We start from the raw sequence: 12,186 nt of genomic DNA, 5'->3' as shown, positions 1-12,186 counted from the left end.
ATTTGTTTAAAGATTTTATTTATTTATTTTTAGGGAGAGGTGATGAAAGGGAGAGAGAGAGAGAGAGAGAGAGAAACACTGAATTGCAAGAGAAACACCAATCGATTGCCTGTCATATGTCCCCAAACAGGGACCTGGCCCGCAACCCAGGCCATGCGCCCTGACAGACAACCCTGTGGTTTGCAGGAGGATGCCCAATCCACTGAGCCACACCAGTCGGAGCAAAAATGAAGACTATTTTAAATGCACAGATGTTGGGCTTTGTCTTGTGAGGCTCTAAGTAACCATGACCATAGCTAAGATCTCCTCACTATCTGCTAAGACAATGCTGAGCTCATGCTAAAGGACAGGGGTAATTCTCTATACCTGGCTGGATCATTTTAGCTTTCTCCAGGCCTCTGATGCACGTGATCATTTTCTCTTGTAATTCAGCTGGTAGTGTCACAGATAACCCTTGGGGGTAAATGAGGTCAGAATCTACTCCTTCAGGTTCCAACCAAACCTGATGTACACGGTTTGGAAAACGCAAAACCTTTGATTCAATGGAGGGACAATATCTAGAAGAGGACATGGAAATAAAAAGAAATTAATGAAACAAACAAAAGGGGGCTGGCATCATTCCTTGAAGTTACTGAGCAGTGATATTTTGTCCTTACCGAGGTCCTCTTGTAGTTTCTTTAACATGACTATTTAGGTGAAGGTTCTCAAGGACAATCTCATCCACTCTAGGGTTGGTGTGAGTCAAGTAACATGGCAGCTGATCTTCTGGCTAAAACACGTGAATCAGTTATAACACTTGTGCCTCTCTACTAATTTGCCTCTTATTCAAATAAGCTACACACAAAATATGAACTTATTTTCATAGCAATTAAATCTATGCATATTGCCAAATACTACTTATGAAACATTCCTGCCAAAAACAACCCAAAAGATGAACCTAACTTTAAGCAAGCCTCTAAATCTACCAGTTTACAGAAACATAGAGGTTGGAGAAACATGGTTAAGGCACAAGAAGGATGAAATCAGACAAATCTAGAATGTTGGATCTAGAGAACAAATGACTATTTCTTCCATATATAAGTGTCAAAAAGTGAAAATAAGAGAGGGGGAACTATTATAAATAATAGCATCTAGCATAATGTAAGAACCTAATTTGATTCCTGGTTTAAAGAAAACAACTGTAAAGAAACATTTAAAATAAATGTAAACATTTTAAATAAACAGTTTAAAACAACTGTAAAAAAACCACTACAACACTGAGTAGTGGATGATGTTAAGAAATTATGTTTCGCTGGGTGTGATAATGGTATTGTGGTTAATATTTACAAATTTTTTGTCTGTTAAAGACATATACCAAAGTATTTATATGTGAAATAGTGTGATGTCTTGGACTGTTGCTTAAACTCATGAAGAAGAAAGTGTTGAGGAAAGATAAAACCAGAATGGCAAAAAATGTTATTTGTTGAAGCTGGGTGATGGGACACATAGAGATTCATTATACTATGTCTTCTACTTTCTGTTAACTTAAAATTTTATAATAAAAGTTTAAAAATATACATACCAAGAAAATACCATCACAATCTACATTTTCCCAAAGCAAAATATAAAAGTGACTTTTCAAAAATACAATATTTAAAGCCACTCATTAGGATAACACAAGAAACCAGAACCTTAAATTATTAGTCTTCAATTCTAAAAAAATATATACTTATTTTAAATACTCAAAAGATAGGCAGAAGTAACCTGTACTCTTAAAAAAAAATTCAGTATCATGAAAGACTGAAAAACTATTTCAGATTAAAGAGAAATGATAATTAAATGCATATATGATCCTAGATGGGAAAAGATAAGGTTGCCATAAAAGACAACATTGGGACAATCGGCAAAATCCGGCCATGGACTTTACATTAGATAACACTATTGTATCAAAGTTAAATTCCCTAAATTCACCACTGCATTGAGGTTATGTAAGAGGATGTTTTTGTGCTTAGCTGAGATACAGAAGGAAGTATCTGGGGTAAAGGGTCATGATCTTTGCAACTTCCTCTCAAATGTTTCTGACAAAAAAGAAGAAATGTGTATACTACTGTTTTATACTATATATATAACTAGAGAGAGATAGAAATATGGTCAAATATTAACAATGGGTGAATTTCAATGGTTTATAGGAGATTGTTTTAATTGTATTTCAACTTTTCTGTAGGTCTGAGATTGATTCCAAAAGTGTAAATAGGCAAAGTTATTGAAATAATGAAATTTAAGAGTGTATTGTAAAATGACCCAATCAGCCAAATTAGCTAATCCTTTTAAAGATAATTTATTTTGCAGTATAAGTAATAGTAATGTAAATCGAATTGTTACTGAGAAAGGGGGGCTTGGGGGAGGGAAGGAGGGATGGAGGGAGGAAGGAAGAAAATTAAGGAAAGAAGGAAGGCTTAGGATATATCCTTCTGTAAGTAGCCAATATTTAGCTGTAAAGACAGATTTTCATAAATTAACTTACCTTAATCCACACTGTTTCATTAATAAAGCTGAATGGTATGGGTGGGTTATCTGGTGTCTGCTTGTTTAGAATGCTAAAATTAATCGACTCTTTGGCAATCCGGGGTGGAGTCCCGGTCTTCAATCTTCCCACCACAAACCCCAACTTCTCTAGGGTCTGAGCCAAGCCTATGGAAGGCTGATCCCCTAAACGTCCCGCCGGATGCATCTCCAATCCAATTACAATCATGCCTCTCAGAAATGTCCCAGTAGTCAGAATCACACTGTCCGCATATACTTTGCTTCCATCCACTAAAGGACAGAAAAGAGTAAAAATCCTGTTCTAATTATTACCATGGATCAAATTAGAATGTAACTAATTTACATTAGAACTACAGAAAAACTTTTTCTTTAGAAACTTGAGAAATAACTTTACATGAGTAAGAAGCCTATGTTTTATCAATCTCTAGCATCCAAGAAAGCCGGGAGGGAAAACATAATGTGCTATCACCAACTCACACGTTCCTAAAATTATACCAGCACTAAAAATTATTACATCAGTCAATTTTGAAAATTAATTAACATTAGACTTCTGGTTAAATCTGATAGACTATCTCACATGATCCCTTTACCCTCTTCAAAGTCCAAGACAATAAAATAAAGGGGCAAAAAAGGTATAAAACCACAAGGACAATGAATGGGTGAGAACTTGTCAAAAGATGAGACACTTCAAAATATTTTTGGAAGACAGAAAGTGTGTGAAAGAGTGATAACTGATCTAGCACAGGGGATAAGATGGAAATCGAGAATCTGAAGAGAAGACCCCAAGGGACTAATGTCCATTAGTGGACTAATTTGCCCTACAAAAGCCCAGAAACTGGGGGACTGAAAATGAGAACTGAGGAATGGAAGAATGAAGCCTGGGGCTAAAATTAGATGAAATAGTTGAAATCTATACAAAAATGTTATGTCTGCAGATAGATTTCCTTAGGGAAAATTTAGGTTTATGCTGTGGGTCATGGGGAGTTACTGTTTAATGGGCACAGAGTTTCAGTTTAGGATTGGAAAGTTCTGGAAACAGTGGTAAGAGTTGTACAGCATTGTAGATGTACTTAATGGCACACAGATGTACATTTAAAAATGGCAAATTTTTTATGTACATTGTACTATAATAAAAATTTATATTACTGAGCATGTAAAATGTAGACAAGGTAAAAATAGCATTTAAAGATATGAAATTAAGTAAGAAAAGCATAAACAAAGTTACAAAAGTCTACACACAATATAATCATTAAATCTAAAGGGGATAGGAGACAGAAGAGAAAAAAGGAAATGAATATAAAACTAATTTAGTAACTGTTCACTGACAGAAGAAAGAGAAGATTAAGCATACTATATAAAATCATAGTTATTAAGGTAATCACCAGAACAAAAACACAAGCATTTTGAAACGAAACATAGCTCCCAAATAGCAAGCACAGACTAAGTGGTTAAAATAAAAGTGCAGAACAGTATGTATAATATGCTGCTATGTGAAATACACACACACACACACACACACACACACACACACGAAGATACACATACATGCACAGATAGAAAGGCTACACAAGGAACTCAGAATGCTCCTGAAGAAAACTGCTTGGCTGGGGGACGAGATGAGAGAGTGAGACCACCTTGTCACTCTACATTCTCTGTCCTCTTTAAACTGTTTACCATGTGTATGTATTCCCCATTCAAAAATTAATAAATCTATAATTCAAATTAATTTTATAACAGAGAAATGAAGTCAAGATCTATATTTTAAATGATGAGATTCTCCATCATAGCTCCTCTCACCATTTTGTTCCCAGATGGCCAGCCAGCATTCTGAGAACTGAGAGACATTGCTATGTGGAAGTTCCCCAACAAAACAGTCCAGTGTGATCCCTAATTGCCAGAGTAGAGAGTCAGCCAAGCAATAAAATTAACTGTGCACTCACAAACCTTCCAATTGTTTTAGTGCTTCAATTTGAAAATTCTAAAGAAACAACCAAAGTTCCCTAGACACTTGAAGAAAGGCATGTACATGAAAGTAACAAGCCCAAATAAACAAAGAAAATAAAGAAATCTCGAGAAAATAATACATAGATCAGAAGGAAACTTCAAAAATCAATCATTAGCTCTGGCTGAATAGCTCAGTTGGTTAGAGCGTCATCAGAACTAGGAGAAATAAAAAGTAAAACAGAAAAACCAAGAAGAAAAGGACACAGTTATGCAGGTGATGCAGTTCTATACATGTACAAATGAGCCCATAATTTCACTAAGCTTTGCAAAGGCCAAAATGGAAGGAGAATTACGATTTTTTATACAATTTTCCTCATCTATGAAAACACATTTCCTAGAATAGGTAAAACTCCTCCATACTCTGCTCTAAAATGAATTGCTTGCATGGAGTCTGATGCTGTTATTATTGTGCAGAACTAGCACATACCCAAAACAACACCCCTGACCCGGCATTTCCCAGTGTGCCCAGGTTCTGGCTCTGCGAGAATAAGATCCTCTACAGCTCCCTCCTGAACGGTGAGCAGTGGTGTATTTAGGATTTCTTTCTGTCAAAAGAGAATGCAAGTTGAAACAACAGTTTAACAATCATCACAATCAATCTCTCTGGTTTTTGTGCTCTATTCTTACCTGCATGTTCTGTTTATAAAGTTTCCTATCAATCTGAGCTCTCAGACCCCAAACAGCTGGTCCTTTACGCCGGTTTAATACTTTGTAATGTACACCAGACTGGTCACAGATTCGGGAACACAGTCCATCCAAAGCGTCAACTTCCCTCATTAAATGCCCCTTTCCGATGCCGCCAAAGGAAGGATTACAAGACATCTGACCTAAAGAAAACAGACAAAATAAATACATCAGCACCTTGCGGTAGTGAGTGTTTAATAGGGAAATGTCTGTACAAGTAACTAGAATCATCTCATGTGATAAAAAAAAAAAATTAAAAACTTGAAACAAACACCAAAAATTCCAAAGTCCTAATGGGATGAAAGAGTTATTTGGGGCATTATGGAAGATAAACTACTACCTACAGTTTCCTTTCAATCTTTTCCTTGGTGCATATTTTCACTATTTCATTAGGTTTCCTTTTCCTTTAAAATGTGTTTTTTAAATCCTTACCTCATGTAACCTGCCAAATGAAGCATACTTTTAAGAAGTCCCACGAGAGGCAACCACTTGATGTATCTCCTGCACATCGATGTTGCTCTCCCTTTCTCTCTCTCTTCCCCTTTCTCTAAAAATAAATAAATAATATCTTTAAAAAAAAGATATTATTTTTTTATAATAAAAAAATATTGGTTCACTGTTACGATCAATTATGTTTTCCATAAATGCCATCTGCATTCTTTTTTGCTTTTTCTGCAGAAATAATTAAATGATAAGCTTCCTCAAAGTACAGACTGTATTTTGTATCTTTTCTTTAAATTACCCTAGTTTTATTTGGAGGTCTAAACTCATGTGGTTACCTCAAAGGTTTTAGGCAGGTAGTAAAGCTATATTATATCAACAGCTGTGCGTCCACTGCAACCACCATCAAGCCCCCCCGAAACTGTTTATGGTTTCCACAGGGAGGCTGAATAGTTCTGGGATTAGGAACACCAGTTGGGTGGAAGGGAGGGATCTGGTTCAATTCCTAGATCTTACCACTTATAACCTCTGTGATTTTGGCAAGTTATCCAATTTTTAGTACCTCTGTTTGTCTCCTCTAAAAACAGGGATGATAGCTGTAGTAAATTATCTCCCTCCTTCCTTTGGTATATAATCACAATTTAACACTCTTCTTTACGAGGTTTTGTGTTTGCGGGTTGTGACCTAAACTCAGTTTAGGGGTAAATCTTGACTGATGGAAATATAGTAATCCTATTCCTACTTGCCACTGTCTGTTTTAATGGAAGGAAATAAGTCATGGGGGGTTAACCTGGTGGGCAGTGGGGTAGTCTCTAGGAAGGCTTTTGTTGTTGTTTATTTCTCCTCTTTAAAGAGACAAGAAGGGGAAACATCCCTTCTTCTGCTGAAAGGTGTCGTATCTGGATGTAACATCCGAAACTACTGCAGCCATTCTGCAATTGTGAGGGTAACTAGTGTAAAGACATTTGAAGAGCGGCATAATGGCGATGTGGCAGGAATGGAATCTCTGGACATTGTGATAGTGCTGAGTTAACCAACCTCAGAGCTGATCTACCTACAGACTTCTTGTTAGAAAAGAAATTCTCCTTTTTGTTTAAGCTAATTGAGTAAGAATTTGTTAGTTGTAAAATGAGATAGTATATATAAAGCGATTAGCGCAGTGTCTGGGCTAGAGTAAGCAATAACTAACATTTATTAATAACTGTTTTAATTTACTTCCCAGGTCAATGTAAAATATTCTTTGCTTCTGAGCTTTACTTTTTAAAAAAAATCATGTAATTTCTTTGTTTTTTAACATTTATTTTAAATTATAAATAATTTTCCTTCACCAGCACCATTAAAAATTCTTACAATTATTTTCGCAAATGTGTAAAATAAAGTATTCACTGAAGATCCTTACGTGGGTATCTTAGAAAAGTGTTCCAAATGCTATCAATAAAATCAATAAGCATAATAGTGAATATTTATCTATCAAGTTTATATGACAGCAACCAATTTGCACTCCTGAGTTTCTAAGTCAAAATATTCTTTCATATATAAGTATTAAACTGTTTTACTAAAGAAATACTGAAAATCAGTATTGAGAATAATGTAATTCATTCTCAATTAATGATTCAGGTTCAATCTTGTGTCTTTTATATAGCTCAACTCACTCCCTTTCTCCCAGATCTTATCAACTAAACATATTTCAGACAAGTCTTTTTGACTAGAAAAAACACCATATACAATAACTTAATCACAACTAAAGCATCTGAATTATTTGTTAATGAATAAGTAACAAAAATATAAATATACAGAAATGTGGAATATCACCAAGTATGATTTTTTTCCCTATTACTTTGTACCACTCAAGTAATCCTCTTCTCATCTTTAGAGAAGGAAGGAAGGTTTGGTTAGAGGTGACAGCCCACTGGTATGCCTGTGATGTTTTGTTCAGTACACACAAGGCTTTTAAAAAAATAAACAAAATAATGAATGGAAATGTATTTTCCAGTTTACCACTGTTCCCAGTACTCCAGGTTTTTTATTCATCTAGCTTCACATATTTAAATTATGTTTCTGGCTCCTAGACCATCCCTGTTTTAGACACTGCTACTCACAAAAATGACTTAGCTTTAAAATTTTTTTTTAATTTATTGATTTTAGAGACAGTGAGGAAGGGAGAGGGAGAGAGAGGGAATGGATGAGGAAGACAGGGAGAGGGATAGAGGGATTGATTTGTTGTTCTATTTATTTACTCGTATACATTTGTCCGTTGATTCTTGTATGTGCCAACCTGGGATTGAACCTGCAACCCTGGCATATCAGGAAGATGCTCTAACCAAGGGAGCTACCCAGCCAGGAAAAATGACTCTTTTAACTTATATTACATATCAGTTAATTTTTCAAAAATCTTTAAAGCCCACTAATTTCTGACATTTTTTCAAACTTTGATCCCCAGAAATGAGTCTTCTCATACACAGAAGTAAAAACAAAACAAAAATCCAAAACCCCAGGAGCAAATTACTGAAATTCCACCACTTTACTATAGCGCTAGACAACTTCTAGATACTTTATTGAGTTAGTGTACTATATTATAAACCTATTTATAAAATTTACATCTGTGAAAGTCAAGTGCAAAGAAATCCTCATCTTTTTTAAATTGCTGAAAGCTTTTTCTCAAAGAAATATAAGTATCAATGTTGAGCACTCTTACAGACATAAAAGTTAGACAAGTTGTTCTCTCCTGCTTAGTCCTCAAAATCTTTCTCAATACAGAACTCCAAGAAGCCAGCTTTCATTCCCAATCATTTGCAGTTGGAATAAGGAGACTGTTGGTCATCTGTGCTCTTAAACAGAGACCACTAATATCTCAAGTGTGGTACCAGTACTTGGGGTGCACACCAGTGGTAGAAATGTATAAATTAGTCCATTTTTCACTGTACTAAAGAATTTAAATTGGCTCTGTAGAAAAGCTCGTGATAAAACAATAGTTAACGTCTGACCACTTGATGTGGGCCAGGCACTCTACTAGATGTGTTGCATGTATTTTCTGATTTAAACTTTATAGCAACCTGATGAAGTTGATACTATTATTTCCATTTCATAGAGAAAGAAATTGAGGCTTAAATAAATTGTCCCTTAGCCCAAGGTCACATAGATAATACACAGGAGAGCCAAGAATAAAATTCAGAAAGTCTAATGACCTCTTTAATGGACAATATTCTCCATGAAATGCATAGGTGATACAACAGAGAATCAACAGGCTCAAAAGTCTTGTCTTTTTTGTTGTGAAAGGCAAAAAATTAGTTTGCCAAAAATCATGATTTTCCAGTTTCCAGGTTGGTATAAAATAGAAGACTTTCTGCCTCTGACTTCAATATTGGCAAATGACATGATTGAATCATAACAGGACAATTTTTGCCTTCTGTATTATTATAGAAGTTAAACTTCCTAAGCCAAAACTATCTTAATAGGTCAAGTAGAAATACCTAATGCTCCACTATATCAAATTACCTTAAAAATTAAACTTTGATTTTAAGATAAAATTGTTATTTACTAATCTCACCTATAGGAGTTATTAAAATGTATCTGATATGTATTTACTTTAAAACTTGTATCATATTTTGTTGACAATATGAATGAGCTTTGGTGAGAATCCCTTTATCCCTGACAGGAGTACATAATGATCATCTTAGTTCAATAATACTTTTTTGTTTATTACATTTTTATTATTGAAAGGTAGTACAATAAATAATATTGTATAATAAGCAAAGTGTAATCTTTTGGGTAATCACACAGTTCTTCTCCAAAAGAATCACTGTGAACAGTGTATATTTCTCCACTGTTATGATCTGGATGGCAATTTTTAAAAAGTATTTCAGTATATATATATATATATATATATATATGTGTGTGTGTGTGTGACTTATTCACAATTTTTATTAACACAGTTAATATTTTAACTACAGTTCTCTCTTAAGCAAAATGAAGGCGGAAAGACATGCACGCGCATAATTTACATGATACTCTTTTAGCTACCATCTATTATGATGCAAGTGAGCAGTCTTGCTGCACATTATGGCCGTTCAACCAGTGCCTAAAAAGGGGGAAAAAAAAAGAAAAAAGAAAAAAAAAAGCAGTGTCGAGTCCTAATCACAGAGCTGGGGAACAAACATCCAGCAGAAATACAGAATGCAATAAAAGGTAGCATCATTCTTCAAAAGGACTTCACAAAATCTCGAGAAAAACACAATGGTTGTTTAATAAACGATCACTCATAATGGTTTGTTTTTTTTTTAAAAAGACTTTACTTTTTTTTTTAGAGAGGGGAAGGGAGGGAGAAAGAGAGGGGGAAAAACATCATTATGTGGATGCCTCTCACATGACCCCCACTGGGGACCTGGTCTGCAAGCCACGCATATGCCCTGACTGGCAATCGAACCTGCGACCCTTTAGGTCACAGGCCCGCACTCAACCACTGAGCCACACCACCCAGGGCTCATAATGTTAATTTACCCTTTACCCAAAGCAACAAGCTAGTTCAGGTTAAATGGCAACAATAAAATAAGAAGCTATCAGTAAGTACAGTATTCCTAGTTTCCCCCTTTCCCAAGGCACAGTCCCACCACATCCCCCAAGCAACTACTTTTGTCAGCAGAAGCATAATCCGTGCTCCACAGAAAATTTCTGCCAGGGGCCCGCCTGATTCTGCGAGACACAAATCAGCTAAAACCAGACACCAGGACTCTCACTATTCTTGGGAGAGGGAAAAGATTGCCCACACCAGGCATGGGAGGCAGAGAAAGGGATTATATTTGCAGTTTGCGTCCTATGCAAAGCTCCCCTCCACCCGTGTTCCTCACCGATCGTGTCCACGCGGTGCGTGAGTAGCAGAGTCCGGGAGCCGCACCGAGCGGCAGCGGCGGCAGCCTCGGTCCCGGCGTGTCCTCCGCCGATGACGACCACATCGAAGTGCGGGATCCCGGGCGCAGCGCTGTCACCGCTGAACCGGGCCAACGGAAACTGCCGTTTGGTGAAAGAAGCCGCAATCTGGCGACCACAACCACGGAGAGGGAACATAGTTGGAGAAAGGAACAGTCTGTCTAACTTTAAATCTGACACAAGCGACGCGCAAAATTTTAGGGCTTGATAGTAACGCTTCAGGAAGCAGCCATCTTGTTCTGATGTCACGGCGCAGCGCACGTCTCCGTCGGTTGTTGCCGCAGACTGGAGCTTTGGCGCGACTTTTACGCGCAAACGGCGTTGGTGGACTTCGCGAGTGTATCTGCTTCGTTATTGTCGGTGCAGGTCTGATAACCTGTGGATCTGGAGTGAGACCTCCTACTCGGTTATTTTTTGCCCTTTCAGGCAAGTTGCAGTCCTGTTCCCTAGGTGACCACCTACGAGCAATAATTTTGAATACTGCTTTATTAGGTTCTTTGAATTTTCTGGCCGACTATCAACTTGACTTCTGTTTGTCTATACTGACTAGAGTCTGAGTAGGAAGAGATTTGAAAGGAGTTCAAGTACGTTTGGGAATGAAAGATTCATGATGGTTAATTGGAGGAATCCGACAATTAAAGGTTAAATGTCCAGCCTTTTGGAACTGATATTTTCTAAACCTTCCTTAAGAAACCTTTGACTAGTTAAAGAGTGAAACAACTTGTATGGGAGTTTTATTCTGATCATTAAAACCTAGCAAATACATAATTTTGCTGTGCTATTACATTAAAAATATTTCATTCTTTTACACATTTTAAATCTTACAAAACTTTTGAGGGCTAAAGAACTTAAAACTTCCACTGGCCTCCCAATCCCCACCTCTGTAACCATTGTCAGCATTTTCTTGCTAATTCCTCCTAGTTTTTTTAATACAATACTAATGCTACTATTATTTTGCACATATAATACTGTGGCTATGTATTTTTTTTACTTTGCTTTTTTTCTTTTGTTTTTATTGATTCAGAGGGAGAAAGAGAGGGAGAAAAACACACATTGGTTGCCTTCCTCACCGCCCCACCTGGGGACAGAGCCAAACCCTGAATCCTGGGCACACGCCCTGACGGTGTGGAACCGGGGACCTTTTGGTTTGGTTTGCAGAAGACGCCCAACCAACCCAGCTACTCCCACCAAGGCTCACTTCTTTTTTTAACAACGTATTTTTTACTTTCTCCATGTCAGTATTTTTCAGTCTCCCTCACTTCTTAATGCTATGTAATATTCAATTGTGTATGTGAACTGCAAATTATTTAATCAACTCCTATTGGGGGCATTTGGGTTGTTTGTAATTTTTTGAAATACGATCATCCTTGTACAGGTATCTTTTTAAAATTTATGGTGCTGCCCTGACCGGTGTGGCTTGGTTGGTTGGGCGTCAATCTTCGCAGTAAAAGATCGCTGGTTCAGGGCATGCGATCTGGGCTGCCTGTTGGGTCCCAGTTTCAGTGTGCAAGGGGCAACTGATGGATGTTTCTTTTGCACACGGGTGTTTCTCTCCCTTTCTCCCTCCCTTCCTCTCTCTCTAAAAATAAATAAAGTCTAACAAAAAGTAAA

At 36.8% G+C, this 12,186-nt stretch overlaps 1 protein-coding gene across 2 annotated transcripts in view; it reads right to left on the bottom strand.

The window, feature by feature from the left end:
* The window catches only part of MTO1 (mitochondrial tRNA translation optimization 1), a 28,273-nt gene extending 17,437 nt beyond the window's left edge, over positions 1-10,836 (bottom strand). For both annotated transcript variants that reach the window (XR_004902801.1, XM_028510413.2), the window contains exons 1-6: positions 10,497-10,836; positions 5,155-5,354; positions 4,955-5,072; positions 2,504-2,793; positions 657-769; positions 367-557 (exon numbers count right to left, since the gene is read on the bottom strand). Coding sequence is in view for 1 of the 2 variants with exons in the window: in XM_028510413.2 (XP_028366214.1) it covers positions 367-557; positions 657-769; positions 2,504-2,793; positions 4,955-5,072; positions 5,155-5,354; positions 10,497-10,713 (1,129 nt within the window). In the remaining variant the exon portion in view is untranslated. The remainder of the gene's footprint in view (positions 1-366; positions 558-656; positions 770-2,503; positions 2,794-4,954; positions 5,073-5,154; positions 5,355-10,496) is intronic.
* Positions 10,837-12,186: the final 1,350 nt, after the last annotated feature.

This window comes from Phyllostomus discolor, chromosome 4 (assembly GCF_004126475.2).
Source record: "Phyllostomus discolor isolate MPI-MPIP mPhyDis1 chromosome 4, mPhyDis1.pri.v3, whole genome shotgun sequence".
Classification (NCBI taxonomy): Eukaryota; Metazoa; Chordata; class Mammalia; order Chiroptera; family Phyllostomidae; genus Phyllostomus; species Phyllostomus discolor.
This window is presented reverse-complemented; position numbering and strand designations above follow the sequence as displayed.